This window comes from Carassius gibelio, chromosome A8, assembly GCF_023724105.1.
Source record: "Carassius gibelio isolate Cgi1373 ecotype wild population from Czech Republic chromosome A8, carGib1.2-hapl.c, whole genome shotgun sequence".
NCBI classification, from domain to species: Eukaryota; Metazoa; Chordata; class Actinopteri; order Cypriniformes; family Cyprinidae; genus Carassius; species Carassius gibelio.
Window position 1 is genome coordinate 14,167,165 of NC_068378.1, and position 12,462 is coordinate 14,179,626.

The window sequence follows — 12,462 nt, forward strand, 5'->3', positions numbered from 1 at the left end:
TGTCTCGGCTGCTCTTCGACCCCTCACACGCGGTTCAGTGTAAATGAGGTCCTTGTCTTACTGTGGTAAATAATCATCTCCCTCCACCAGAACATCTCTCCTAACGTGCTGGAGGAGTCTGCAGTCTCAGACGACATATTGTCTCCAGACGAGGATGGGGTTTGCTCGGGACGCTACTTCACAGAAAATGGCCTAGTTGGGCTTCTGGAACAGGCTGCTGAACTTTTCAGCAACGTGAGTTATCCGTGGAACAATGTGCCAACGACAGCCAAATAAGCAGCCCACCTTCTTTAATGCTACTTCATATCTTTGTGTAGCATGACGCTTCCAATTCTCTATATAAACTTTTTTTTTTTTTTTTTAAGAAGAAGAATTTAAAAGAAAAAGAAAAATCATTAATGATAGTAATAATATTGACTATTATTTATTTGTATTCTAAAAAAATACAACTTAAAAAAAAAAAGAAAAAAAAAAAAGAATATATATATATATATATATATATATAAAAATTGTAATAATGCAATATTATATATTCTAATAATTAAAAATAATAATATATTTTTATTTTAAAAAGAAAGTTATGTAGCTATATCTAATATATTACTGTTCATTGTTCCCTTACAGGGCGGGTTGTACGAGGCGGTTAATGAGGTGTACAAGGTAATCGTGCCTATACAGGAGGCCCACAGAGATTTCCGGAAGCTCGCATCCACACATGACAAGCTCCAAAGGGCTTTTGAGAACATCATTCAAAAGGTAAAGCATACAAATGACATGTCCTCCTACATGCCTCCGCCAGGCAGGAAGAAGCTGCATAATGTGATCATAATCTATATGCATGTGGGCAGCTGGATAGAAATAGGGAAGTTAATGTGCTGTGACATGCTCTACTTCACATAAAACGATGTTAAACAGTATTTTCCTTTTTTTTTTTTTTTAAATAGATATTATACATTTTTATGAACACTAATATGAGCATTAATTGAGGAGCATTAATTTAGACACTATGTAGAATATTTGTAATTTAACATTTTTTTGTCACATCACAGCTAAATAAGGTAGTGTACTGTAAAAATAATGGCGTGGAAAACTGCTAGTAACTTTCACAAATAATTACAAAGCATCAGCAAGCAACACATTGACTTAAACATGACATTTTGAAGTAGAAAGTTTTTCTTTTCATATTTATTTACATCTTCCAAAAATATTTTTTACTTTGTGAAGTCATTTCATTAAAAAAAACTTGAACCTGAAATCATGCATCATTATGTAGCAACTGCTGCCTTTTAACTAAATGTTTATTTTTTTCCTTTTTCAGGGTCACAAGAGGATGTTTGGAACCTACTTCCGCGTGGGATTTTATGGCTCTAAATTTGGAGACCTGGATGAGCGAGAATTTATCTACAAAGAGCCAGGAATCACCCATTTACCGGAGATATCCCACCGGCTCGAGGTGAAATTTCTCTGGAACCCTGTGAAGTTTTGAACTGCATTTGTGATGAAGGTTTTTCTTAAGGTTTCAGGTTTTGATGCTTTTAGGCAGCGCTATAATGGTCTGAAATTAGCTTCTATATTATATGGGACTTACACATTTGTCCCTTTGTCTTGTAATTTTCCAGAACTTTTACAGTCAGTGTTTTGGAGATGAATTTTTGGAAATGATTAAAGATTCCACACCAGTAGACAGGAAGAAGCTGAATCCCAACAAGGTACTTCTCGTCAAGTGTGTTTCTTCCTTCAAAAGCTTTCTTCCGTACGACTTGTGTGACACCCTCATTAGCTTGAAAGGCCGTCGACTGCCTCTGCACTCAAATCTCAAATGCCTCATTCAACTAATGTTACCCTCAGCGATTTGTTTCCTTTAAGTCTCACTGACATGTCCTAATTGTAATGTTGATTTCCTTATTTCGCATCAGGCATACATACAGATTACCTTTGTGGAGCCTTACTTTGATGACTATGAGATGAAAGACCGCCTCACCAATTTTGAGAAGAACTTCAACCTTCGGCGCTTCATGTACACTACGCCGTTCACAAAGAGTGGGCGGCCCCGAGGGGAACTCAACGAGCAATACAAGCGGAAAACCATCCTAACCACCATGCATGCCTTCCCCTACATCAAGACACGGATCAATGTCATTCAAAAGGAGGAGGTAATAACAATCCAGGGAAATACCTGCTTCATCTGCAGTGGTATTTCGATAAAGGCATCTAAATGACTACTTACTCAATCTGTCTCTACCTGTTTTCAGTTTGACCTCACTCCTATTGAGGTGGCCATTGAGGACATGCAGAAGAAGACTAGAGAGCTGGCTGAGGCCACGCACCGAGAGAAGCCGGATGCTGTGATGCTTCAGATGGTCCTGCAGGGATCGGTCACAGCCACCGTCAATCAGGTCTGAAATTAATGCACACTTGAACACTAGCAACTCTTCTGAGATGTGAAATGTGAAAGGAGGCTGACAAAAATCAAATTTTATGTGTACTTTGAGCCCTTCTAAATTAACACTTAGGCACTGGTAAAATATCTATGAATTTTATAGTAATAGTATATAGTAATAGTATATTCACATTTTTACATTATTTGAATAATTATTTAGAAAAAAACATACATTTTTTAACAATTAATAAAATGGCAAGGATGCATTAAATTGATCAAAAGTGACAGTTAAGAGATGCATAATGTTGCAAAATATTTCTATTTCAAATAACTGCTATTACTTTAATACATTTTTTCTTTGATAAATAGAAATGTAAACAGTTACGCAAAAATATTAAATAGGGCACAAAATATTATATATAAAAATAATGAGAGATGTTCTGTAACTGTTTTCAACATTGATAATAATACAAAATGTTTCCTTAGAATGATTTCTGAAAGACCATGTGACACTGAAGACTGGAGTAATGGCTGCTGAAAATTCAGCTTTGCTATCACAGGAATAAATGACATTTTAAAAAATAGAATAGAAAAGTATTTTTTATATATATATATATATATATATATATATATATATATATATATATATATATATATATATATATATATATATATATATATATATATATATATATATATATAAAATATTTCACAATATTACAGATAATCTTTTTATTTAATAAAATTAAAAATAAATGCAGCCAAAGTGAGCATAAGAGACTTCTTCCAAAAACATACAGAAAAATCTTCCTGACCCCCACATTTTGTAACAATTTTTTTTAACAATAATTCAACAAAATTAAAAATAAAAGGTTAAAATCAATGAGGAAAGATAGTTTTTGGGGTCCAAAATGATGTAATTACCGCATCTACCAGCAGGGGCTAACAGACCCGTGCTAACCAACCGAACCTTGATCCCTTGACATTAAAACTGGCTCCGTCACTTACCCAGACTCCAGATGCCTGTTCCACTGCACATCTCCAGTGTAGTCTGTGAATACTTAAGGACAGTATAGAAGGGTACTGTAAATCTTAGGGTTGTAGGGATTCACACTAATGCTCCCAGCATCTCTCTATTTATTGTGAAATCTGAGGCTCCAGAGTGACAGTTTACAACACTAATCAAGTTTAAAACATATCCAACTCCTCTCGATATGGCTGCGGTTATATGACAATATAATGCCCTTTGGAGAAACTACATAAAAAGAGCGCGGCAATGCCTCTACTCCTGGCTCCACGGTGACATCACTCACACAAAGACTTATTCATGATCTTTCCCTTATGTGTTGACTTTACCTTGTGGCCTCCAGTGGATGAAGCATTCATTTTCTCTGCTGGCACTGTTGGAGAGAGGAGGGGCCTTTTCTTTCCTTTTCTCATTCTGTGCATCTCTGCAGGGTCCATTGGAGGTGGCCCAGGTCTTCTTGAATGAAATCCCAGCAGACCCCAAGCTCTTCCGTCATCACAACAAACTGCGTTTGTGTTTCAAAGAGTTCATAATGCGGTGAGTGGCCGCTTCCAATGGAAAAGAGATATCAATGTAATCTTTTTTTGACATTTGCTTGAATTAAGCAAGTTTTCCATCAGAGGATCAAAGGAAATATAGAAGCATCTTTATTTTATAGTGATTGGTTTGTTTAAAGTTCTTTATTTGAAAGTTCGCTGAAATACTTGGATGTAAGACACCCGAGGGGCTTTTCCGCGAGCGGAGAAAACCCATCTTAATGTCACCCAGCTGCATTTGTTTTGCATAATCATCATGATGTTTAAACCAAGACTCGAAATAAATTAAGTTTTCGAATACAGTGAGTTTTCCCAGGATGTATACAACTTTGCTTTTTACAGACGGAACAGTTCATGTTGGATTCTGGGCTTTGATTGCTGCCAGCATGCAGACAAATATTTACTGTGATTTAACATATGTTTATTTTTCTGCATAATTCTTCTCTAGCCAAGTTACCGTTATTTATGCCAAGACGTTATAGCCCCCCAATTCTCAAAAGATATATTTTGAAAGATCTGGAACAATTTAAAATGAATTTAGGAAAAAGAACCAGAGCACAGTTTTATGTTCCCTTTGCGGCTTTTTGCCTTTGAACGAGAGCTTCTGGAGGAATAAAACTAACTGTTGAGGATCCTCAACAAACTCATTTGACTAGTTCTGTCCAAATGCTGCTAATTGCACTAATTATTCATCATCTGGTGTCCTGCCGAGCTTTGTGTGTTGCTGATGCTGTTGTGAATGCATACCTGCAGGTGTGGAGAGGCCGTTGAGAAGAACAAGCAACTCATTACTCCTGATCAGAAGGAGTACCAGCATGAGATGAAGAAAAACTACAACAAACTGCGCGAGAACTTGAGGCCCATGCTGGAGAGAAAGATCCCTGAGCTCTACAAGCCCATCATCAAACCTCGCATTGAGAATAGGTATAACCACTAGTGCTACACTTGATCTTTGACTCTGCAATCAATGAATGATGGAAATCCTCTCTCATGTTCAGTAGAATTTCCATAAGCGGTGTTAAGGGAACAGTTCATCCAAAAATGAAGATGCTTTTATTATAACTACTTTTATAGTAGAGTTTGTATTAGAAATAGGGATGTACAATCATGATTTTTCATGGCCAATTCTGATACCGATTTTTTTACAAGCAAACTGGCCGATACCGATTTCCGATTTTTAAAAAAAATCTTTAAGCAACAAACAAGAAAGAAGGAAAGTGTGCATAAACAAGATGTTTATTTGGTAAACTGGCTAAATACATTATTCCAAAATGTTAAAAGCAAATGTTGGTGCGAATAAAATAAAGATACAAAGTGTTTCATTCATCCAAAAAAAAAAAAAAAAAAACAATTAGGGTAATGATTCACATCTATATTTTTTTTACTTGAGCCAGTAAAAAAATAAATAACTTATTGTCTCAAGTAAAAAAAATCTAGATGTGAATCATTACCTTAAAATGTTTTAATTGAATGAATGAAACACTTTTTCACGGCCTCAGCGGAAAAGATTTATGGGGGGATGGATATGGTTTGGAATTACGTGAGGGTTCTTAAAATGGCAAATGTCAAATATTTAATTTACATTTTTTGGGTTAACTATACATTTTTGGAGTGAGTCTCATTGTTTTTTATCCACACAGCAGTAGAATACAATTTTCAGTCCTGTTCTGTAAATAAAGAGAAATCAAAGTCAAATTGATCTATTAATTATCTATTAATTAATCATTTTCTTTCTTTTACTGAAGGCTATCTCAATGGGACTGACTTTGCTTATCTGTTTATACAGGCATTATTTTATCTGCTCCTGTATCCTGCTTTATATTCTGGGCAGTATTCCTAACAATTGACAGTGTGAATTTGGCTGATGTGAGGACTCATACTGCTCACTGCGGCTCTTTTTGTGGAGCTGTTTCTTTCTAACCATCTAACATTCACTGCTTAGGCTCTTGTGTTTGTAACAGAGATTCCTTCAAACGGCACAGCCTCCGTCGGACACAAGATGAAAATTCATGATGTCAAGAGAACGTCTCTAGAGGATATCGAGGGAAGGATGTTGCAGTGTGCCAGGAAACGAGCGCCGTCAGCTGATAATTAGATGACTCGAGCAGAGTTTCATGCACAGTGTTGAAACCCCAGAAGATATCATTGTTATATTCTGTATTAATGTATATATGGAATAGATTTTAAGGGATGTAGAACTTTTTTTTTTTGTACTTGTTTTCTGTATATGGTTCGAATCCACAGAATGTTACAACATATTGTATTCTTAGCTAATACAATTTAACCTACAGACATGTTACATGTGCGGAAAAAAATCTACAACCTTCAATGAACTGCTTCAAGATAGTAAACCTGATATAACTTCAAAGCCACTGAAAGTGTCAAAAGAAATGGACAGAGAGGACAGTTAATAGTATAAATGTGATCACCTCTTCATTTGTATGTTTACATAGAGCTAATATAGCATAAATCATGATTACTCGATTTGTTCTAGTCTATGTATATTACAATTGCAAAGATTTATACGAGAGTTGTGTATATATAGTTCTATTTTATTTATGGAGAATATTTAGGTCTTAGATGCATTCCAATATTAAAATGTGACCAGAATAAAAGTAAATCAGGTTTACAGAGATCAAAAGAACAGAATCAGTTAAAAGTGTAGAGTAGGAATGCATCAAGTGCATCTTTTTCTTAAATAACTGGAAATTGTCAAATTAATTTCCTTAGGTATTTTTTTCTTTTTCTAAAAAGTGATTTATTCTTTTCAAATATGTTTTTTTTTAAGTGAACTGCACATAAGCTCATACATTGTTTGTGTTTCCAGTGCTTTGTTACATATGTTAAATGTTACTGCTCTGAAAGCTAAGAACATTTATTAAATGTATAGTTCATTGCAATTTCAAAATAAACACAAATATACTTTCATGCACTTCCTAATAAAAACTACCATTTTATAACTTGTTGTACCGTAATATCGTGTTGAGAAATATTATTTTGACTTTAAAAGTGTTATCTTGGTCTATTCTTGCATTATAAAATAATATCATTCAGTGGCATTGTTCTTGATTTTCTATATATACAGTCAGGCCACAGGTTGATCCTTAAAAGATCCAGCTCAGCTTCCTGTCGTTGCGTGATGACGTTTATCGCATGGGTCAGTGTTTCAACGGCTTTTCAAGCGTTAGAACAGGAACAGGTTCGTGAAACAGATCTCAGTATTTATTAAATGACTTTATGCTACTATTGCAGTTAATTGTCAGTTGCATGTTCTTCTGTATGAAAATCTGAAGAGTCGGGAAAGGAAACTTAACTGAAGTGGCTTTATAAAAACGTATTAAAGATGATGTGTTGATCAGTTTTAAACCCTACTGACTGCATTCGAGTCAGACTCCACATCGATTCTGGTCCTGAAGTCCTCTACCTCTGCACAGTTTTGACATTTCCCCTAATACACAAATTCGCGTCTTGAAATTTCTACAATTAAGAAGTTATGGTTAATAAGCTATATAGAGTAGAGCAGTTTAATCTTGACGTCAATTTGTAGGCAAATTCCGTATGTGTTCGCTCCACACTTTCCTATGATATTTGAAATGGGGTGAAATGTTAATTACACAGAGTTATAGCTTAAAAACTAATAATAATACAAAGTGAACAGCTTTGGGAAAGATCTCCAAACTGTCTAGTGCTGGGTTACTCCAGTATGGAGAACAACTGCTTTGAAGAATATGAGTGGATCACCTAGTCTTCACCCAGAGAGTAGTATTTAACTTAAGGGTTATTTACAGTGTTTGATGGAAGCGTCTAAATGTGAGTGATTTAACACCTGATTATGGGCCTGTGGATAGAAATTGCCACTTTAAGTGTCACTTATTAAATTTCCCCTTTGCACGAAAGAGAACGTAAGTGTATGCTTCCAAGGTCTGAGGGTAGCATATCCTTCAAATTCCAGTTCAGAAACAAGACAAAGAAATATTGAAATATGAATATTCTGTCTAATGTTTTGTTACCTACATTCTACAAAATATCTTCTTTTATATTCCACAAAGGAATGAAAGCCAAACAGGTTTGGAACAACATGAAAGTAAATGAAAAAGTGTACATTTTGGGTGAACCATCAATTGCACTAATCCTGTTGCAAGATTTGTAAAATTTTCAAAATATAAATGTTCAATACAATTTAATATTCCAGTCAAAAGGTTAAACAAAGAGATTGTAACAGCTGCATATATTCAAATGTTTTTATGTAATGTAATTATTTTGGATGGTACCAAATAATAGAATGTACAATGGCCTGAGGATATCTATCTTAAATTTTATGATTGCAGCTTAATGCTGAAATTGTATACTTACCTTACATAGATTATTTTAAGGAATATTTTATTGAAAATGTATAATTACAGGCTATTAAATTCCTCAGGACCAGATGCATACTCAATAACCAGTGGAATTTCTTTGAGAGACGGAACTATTTTCCAAATAGCATACCGTATATATTACTCAGTGGCGGTTCTACATTGAAATACACCCTGGGCGAGACCCCTTTCGAGCGCCCCCCAACCCCCCCCCCCCCCCCCCCCCCCCCCCCCCCCCCCCCACACACACACACAAAAACTAGCAAACAAAGTTCTGCACAAACAGCAATATTTTATTATAACAACTGTTTTCATATGATGTGAGATCATTGCATGCATGTTTCCAATTTGCCATTCCTGCACTTGTTAAATTGATGTTCCTCTTGGAGAACAATTTGCAGCAGAAGCAAAAGAGGCTGTTGTTCTTAATTGAAGAAATCAGCCAACTTCTTGCCATCTTTTCACCACTTACTAATGTCTTATTAAAATATTAGTGGTGGCAACTTCTCCCATTACTCTCATTCCTACGGAAAACAAAGCCAGGTGGCACTTTACTTGGTCCTCTGTGAACCAGCTCAGTCCGAATCCTGTCAGTCAGATGTGAGGGCCAGTGGGGCTCAGTGGGGGTTCAGCTCCAGGCATTTCTATCAGACAGCATATTGGCATATTACTCAAAACACATAGCAGTGAAAAAACACAGTCCTACTCGTAAATTATCAGAAATATTAAAATTACATTAAATTGCAGTTGTCTTGTAGCCCACACACACACACATACACACACACACGATATGCACACCTGAAAGCTCATGCTGGGTAGAAGTAGAGGCAAAGAGGTCTTCATCCTCAATATCAGATATTTGTGGAGACATATGTGTAGCGGAGGAGGTGGTTGGCTCATCCTGACCAGTGGCAGAGGATGCTCCAAAATATTTTAGAAGTGCCCCTGAAATTGCAATTTAACTTAATTTGAAATCAAAAGACCATAGGATAATGTTTTATAAAGCTAAAACAGCCTAGGGTCAAATTAACTCAAAACATAATAGAAGGGTTACATAAACATGCTCTTACACACTAAATGTCTGTCATTACACGCTATATCCTCCTAGACCCGGAAAATAAAAACATTTATTTATTTCATTTTTCCCCCCATGTCATCACATTGTTTAGAGCATAGAAACAAATAGTAAAAAAAATACATTGAAATATATTTTATTCACGTTATGCTATGGTCACTGGGTCTCAGTTGTTTAAAAAAATTAAATGACTTTAAATTATATGTATAGGCAAAAACAAAAACTTTTTGGGTTTCAGGATATTTTTCAACCAAAATTTGTATATCAATCTAACTTTCATGGAGGTGCCATTAGGTTACTGCCTCAAATTATACGCATGACACACTTTTAGTTATGACTTGTAAAACTATACTTAGGAAACAATACTTAGCATACTGTGTAGCAAATAAAATGCCCTTGGTTATTTACAGGGCCTAATGTTAAACCAACTGATGGAAATGATAACTGAACTTTTAACAGTTTTATTGCAAAGCACAATATTATAAATTAGATCTCATGATTGAGTTGAAACCAAATTATTGTTGTATAAGCATAGCAAGCATCATAGCAAAAAGGTTAACAAAGAGTTATACCCACCACCAATTAACATTAGCCCTTCATTCATGAAATGGATACTGTAATCATACAGAGACAATAGTTGCATACCTTTATCTGTTGCTCGTTTCTCCTCTTCTTCTTTTCTTTTTTTTCGAAATTGGGCACCTGGCTTTAACCTTTTCTTCTCCATCTCTGTTTATTTGGCACTCGACAATCAACAGATTTCCCACCCCCCACCTGTCACTCAGGACCAGAAGTCAAGACTAAACCAATTCACCTTGATGACCGCATAATCGTTTTGTATTACCTTGTTTCATTTGCAGGAACTATAGGCCTGTATTATAACATTATGAATGAAATGTGCGTTATTTGGAAGAAAGTCGAGGTGTGTGACTGACTTTAGCCTATTATTAATTATATTACTAGTGTGGATCCCCCGTCCCCGTCCACCCCCGCCCTGTCCGTTCCATTTAAGAGAGACCCAGAGGTGAAATGTCGCACGCGCCTCTCGCCCCACTCCCTTACACTTCTCTCACAACACAAAGCTTCAGTGGATATTTTCAGCAAGCAGGGGCGCCGGCAGCTGCAGGGAGCGCCAATTTGCCAATTCCACACACAGTGAAATGATATAAATGGCGAAAAACCGCTTCGCGACACAGAGGATTTTTTGTTTATCTGCTCGTGCTGCCGCCCCCAATGTGTCACGAAAAAATGACGCCCCGGGCGGCTGCCCGGTTCGCCCGTGCCTAAAACCGCTACTGATATTACTCCTAATGATATTTCATTCTGGTCTCAAGATCTGTTCCTCCCTATAGAATATCTCCATCAGATATGGAAAGTAACCGTGATCTGGATCCTAATAAAGATGACCTGCCCCTGCGGCTAACACCAACCATATGCTCGTCCGACACTATGCTCTTGACCTGACTGTTCACTCCAAAGGAAGATCATAGTATTGTTCTGGTTCTGGAGCCTGGTGTGGGTTTCAGCAAACAGGGTGAACCAGGATCTAAATCAACATATCTTTTTTATGTCATCTAAGCAGGACGTAAATTCTCCCATCATACCTGAGCCAAATATGGTGATAACCCCTGAGGAACCATCACGTTTGAGTGGAGGAAATTATGTCAGAAGTGTCTTGTGGGGTGATGAGAGTGAAGAATTCAACCTTGGTGCTGGATTTCTGTGACCTGACTCTGTCAAAAGTGGACAAGTTGGATATAGGCCTAATTATTCCAGATTTAAAGAAACTTGACACTGTCAGACCAACAATATGCAAATATGGATCATCCGTCATCCTGTCTGGTACAAAGGATGCCTTCTGTCTGCTGGAGACTGCAGCATGAGATATACGTCCAGTGCAGTCTTTCCCCTCATACCCATAATGCACAACCTCTGGTTCCACAGAGACCGTTGGAGTCTTCAGATCAGGAAGGAAGGGGCTTTTTCCCCTCATGATTTCCGTGTGCTGTCAGAAAATGGTATGAAACTAAGCCAACAGGAGGTTCTTGTCCTAAATAGAGTAACTAGTTCTTGGTTCAACTGGATATAATTCGATTCAAAATCACTTGGCCAGATGTAGGCTATATGTTGCCTAATATTATAGTTTAGTTATGTACAGTATGTATACACACAAACACAAAACTGATTCATGATTCAAGTGATTCAAAAAGAAACGGTGAATCGGACTACTTTGTTTATGATTAACTAAAACGAACAGTTTGCAAAGAATCACAACTGTTCATGAATCATAGGCTATGATATGACCGCAACCCCCACAGAACTTACCAATTGTTTATTAGCATTATTTTGCTTTCACAACTTTTTATATCACATTCAATTTTTCATGGGACTGGAGATTTTAAAAAGTGGTGCAGGATGGAAACACTGGCATAGAGTAAAAGGATAGCAATGATATCTAAATAATATTCTTGGCTTCTAGATATGTCTGTGTCTAGCCTAGCCTAGCCTATATAAAATTACCATAATAACCATGCTGAAGCCGCTCCGTTTCAAATATTTAATTCAGTAAGAATTCGTCAGACAGATTCAAACGGTAGCCTAACTTTTAATTAAATTTTTAAACTATATTATTTAAAAATACTGGTTTTAACAAGTCATGTTCGTGAACTGGACTACATTTTTTACGCTTAAAGTGTTTCCTTGGCATCATTTCACTTATCCAGAGACGCTCTGACATTATCTTATCACATTCAGGTTGAATATCGGTTCGGAAATATATGACGTATTTTTCCGTGGGACTGTAGATGCAGGAAATGCTGGCATAGAGTAAGTGTCAACAGTGGCATTTTAAGAATCCATATTTTTTAGATGAATGAGTTCAAATGGATATAGCGATGGAAAGTCGTTTTTTTTTTTTTTTTACCTAGTCACACGCACAACCATATCCAGGATATGCTGTATGCCACAACTTTATCTTTTAGTTGCTGACTGTGTGTATACCATGGGCTCGCCTATCATCAACAGAACCCTCTTCCCATGCCAGAAGCCACGTGTGAAAGCTCCGTGTGATTAGGCTACAAAATGAGTGC

At 36.5% G+C, this 12,462-nt stretch overlaps 1 protein-coding gene, 1 long non-coding RNA gene and 1 pseudogene across 6 annotated transcripts in view; 2 read left to right on the forward strand and 1 right to left on the reverse strand.

Annotated features, from left to right (window-relative positions):
* LOC128018535 (dedicator of cytokinesis protein 8) overlaps positions 1-6,918 on the forward strand; it is a 39,342-nt gene extending 32,424 nt beyond the window's left edge. For 3 of the 4 annotated variants that reach the window (XM_052604101.1, XM_052604103.1, XM_052604104.1), the window contains 9 exons: positions 91-234; positions 625-756; positions 1,319-1,453; positions 1,620-1,709; positions 1,917-2,153; positions 2,253-2,396; positions 3,838-3,944; positions 4,697-4,867; positions 5,905-6,918. In XM_052604101.1, coding sequence (XP_052460061.1) covers positions 91-234; positions 625-756; positions 1,319-1,453; positions 1,620-1,709; positions 1,917-2,153; positions 2,253-2,396; positions 3,838-3,944; positions 4,697-4,867; positions 5,905-5,956 — 1,212 coding nt within the window. In that variant the 3' untranslated portion in view covers positions 5,957-6,918. Of the gene's footprint in view, positions 1-90; positions 235-624; positions 757-1,318; positions 1,454-1,619; positions 1,710-1,916; positions 2,154-2,252; positions 2,397-3,837; positions 3,945-4,696; positions 4,868-5,885 lie in introns of all 4 variants that reach the window. The other variant, XM_052604102.1, reaches the window with a different exon arrangement.
* A 1,652-nt stretch (positions 6,919-8,570) lies between these two features.
* On the reverse strand, positions 8,571-10,083 carry LOC128018051 (uncharacterized). Of its 2 annotated transcripts, none has more exons than XR_008184710.1 (3): positions 10,019-10,083; positions 9,097-9,243; positions 8,571-8,942 (listed from the first exon to the last, which is right to left on the reverse strand). It is a non-coding gene; the product is annotated as an uncharacterized LOC128018051 (long non-coding RNA). The 2 variants fall into 2 exon arrangements; XR_008184709.1 differs by lacking the exon at positions 10,019-10,083 and adding an exon at positions 9,369-9,524.
* A 658-nt stretch (positions 10,084-10,741) lies between these two features.
* LOC128018131 (aminopeptidase O-like) overlaps positions 10,742-12,462 on the forward strand; it is a 64,252-nt pseudogene continuing 62,531 nt past the window's right edge.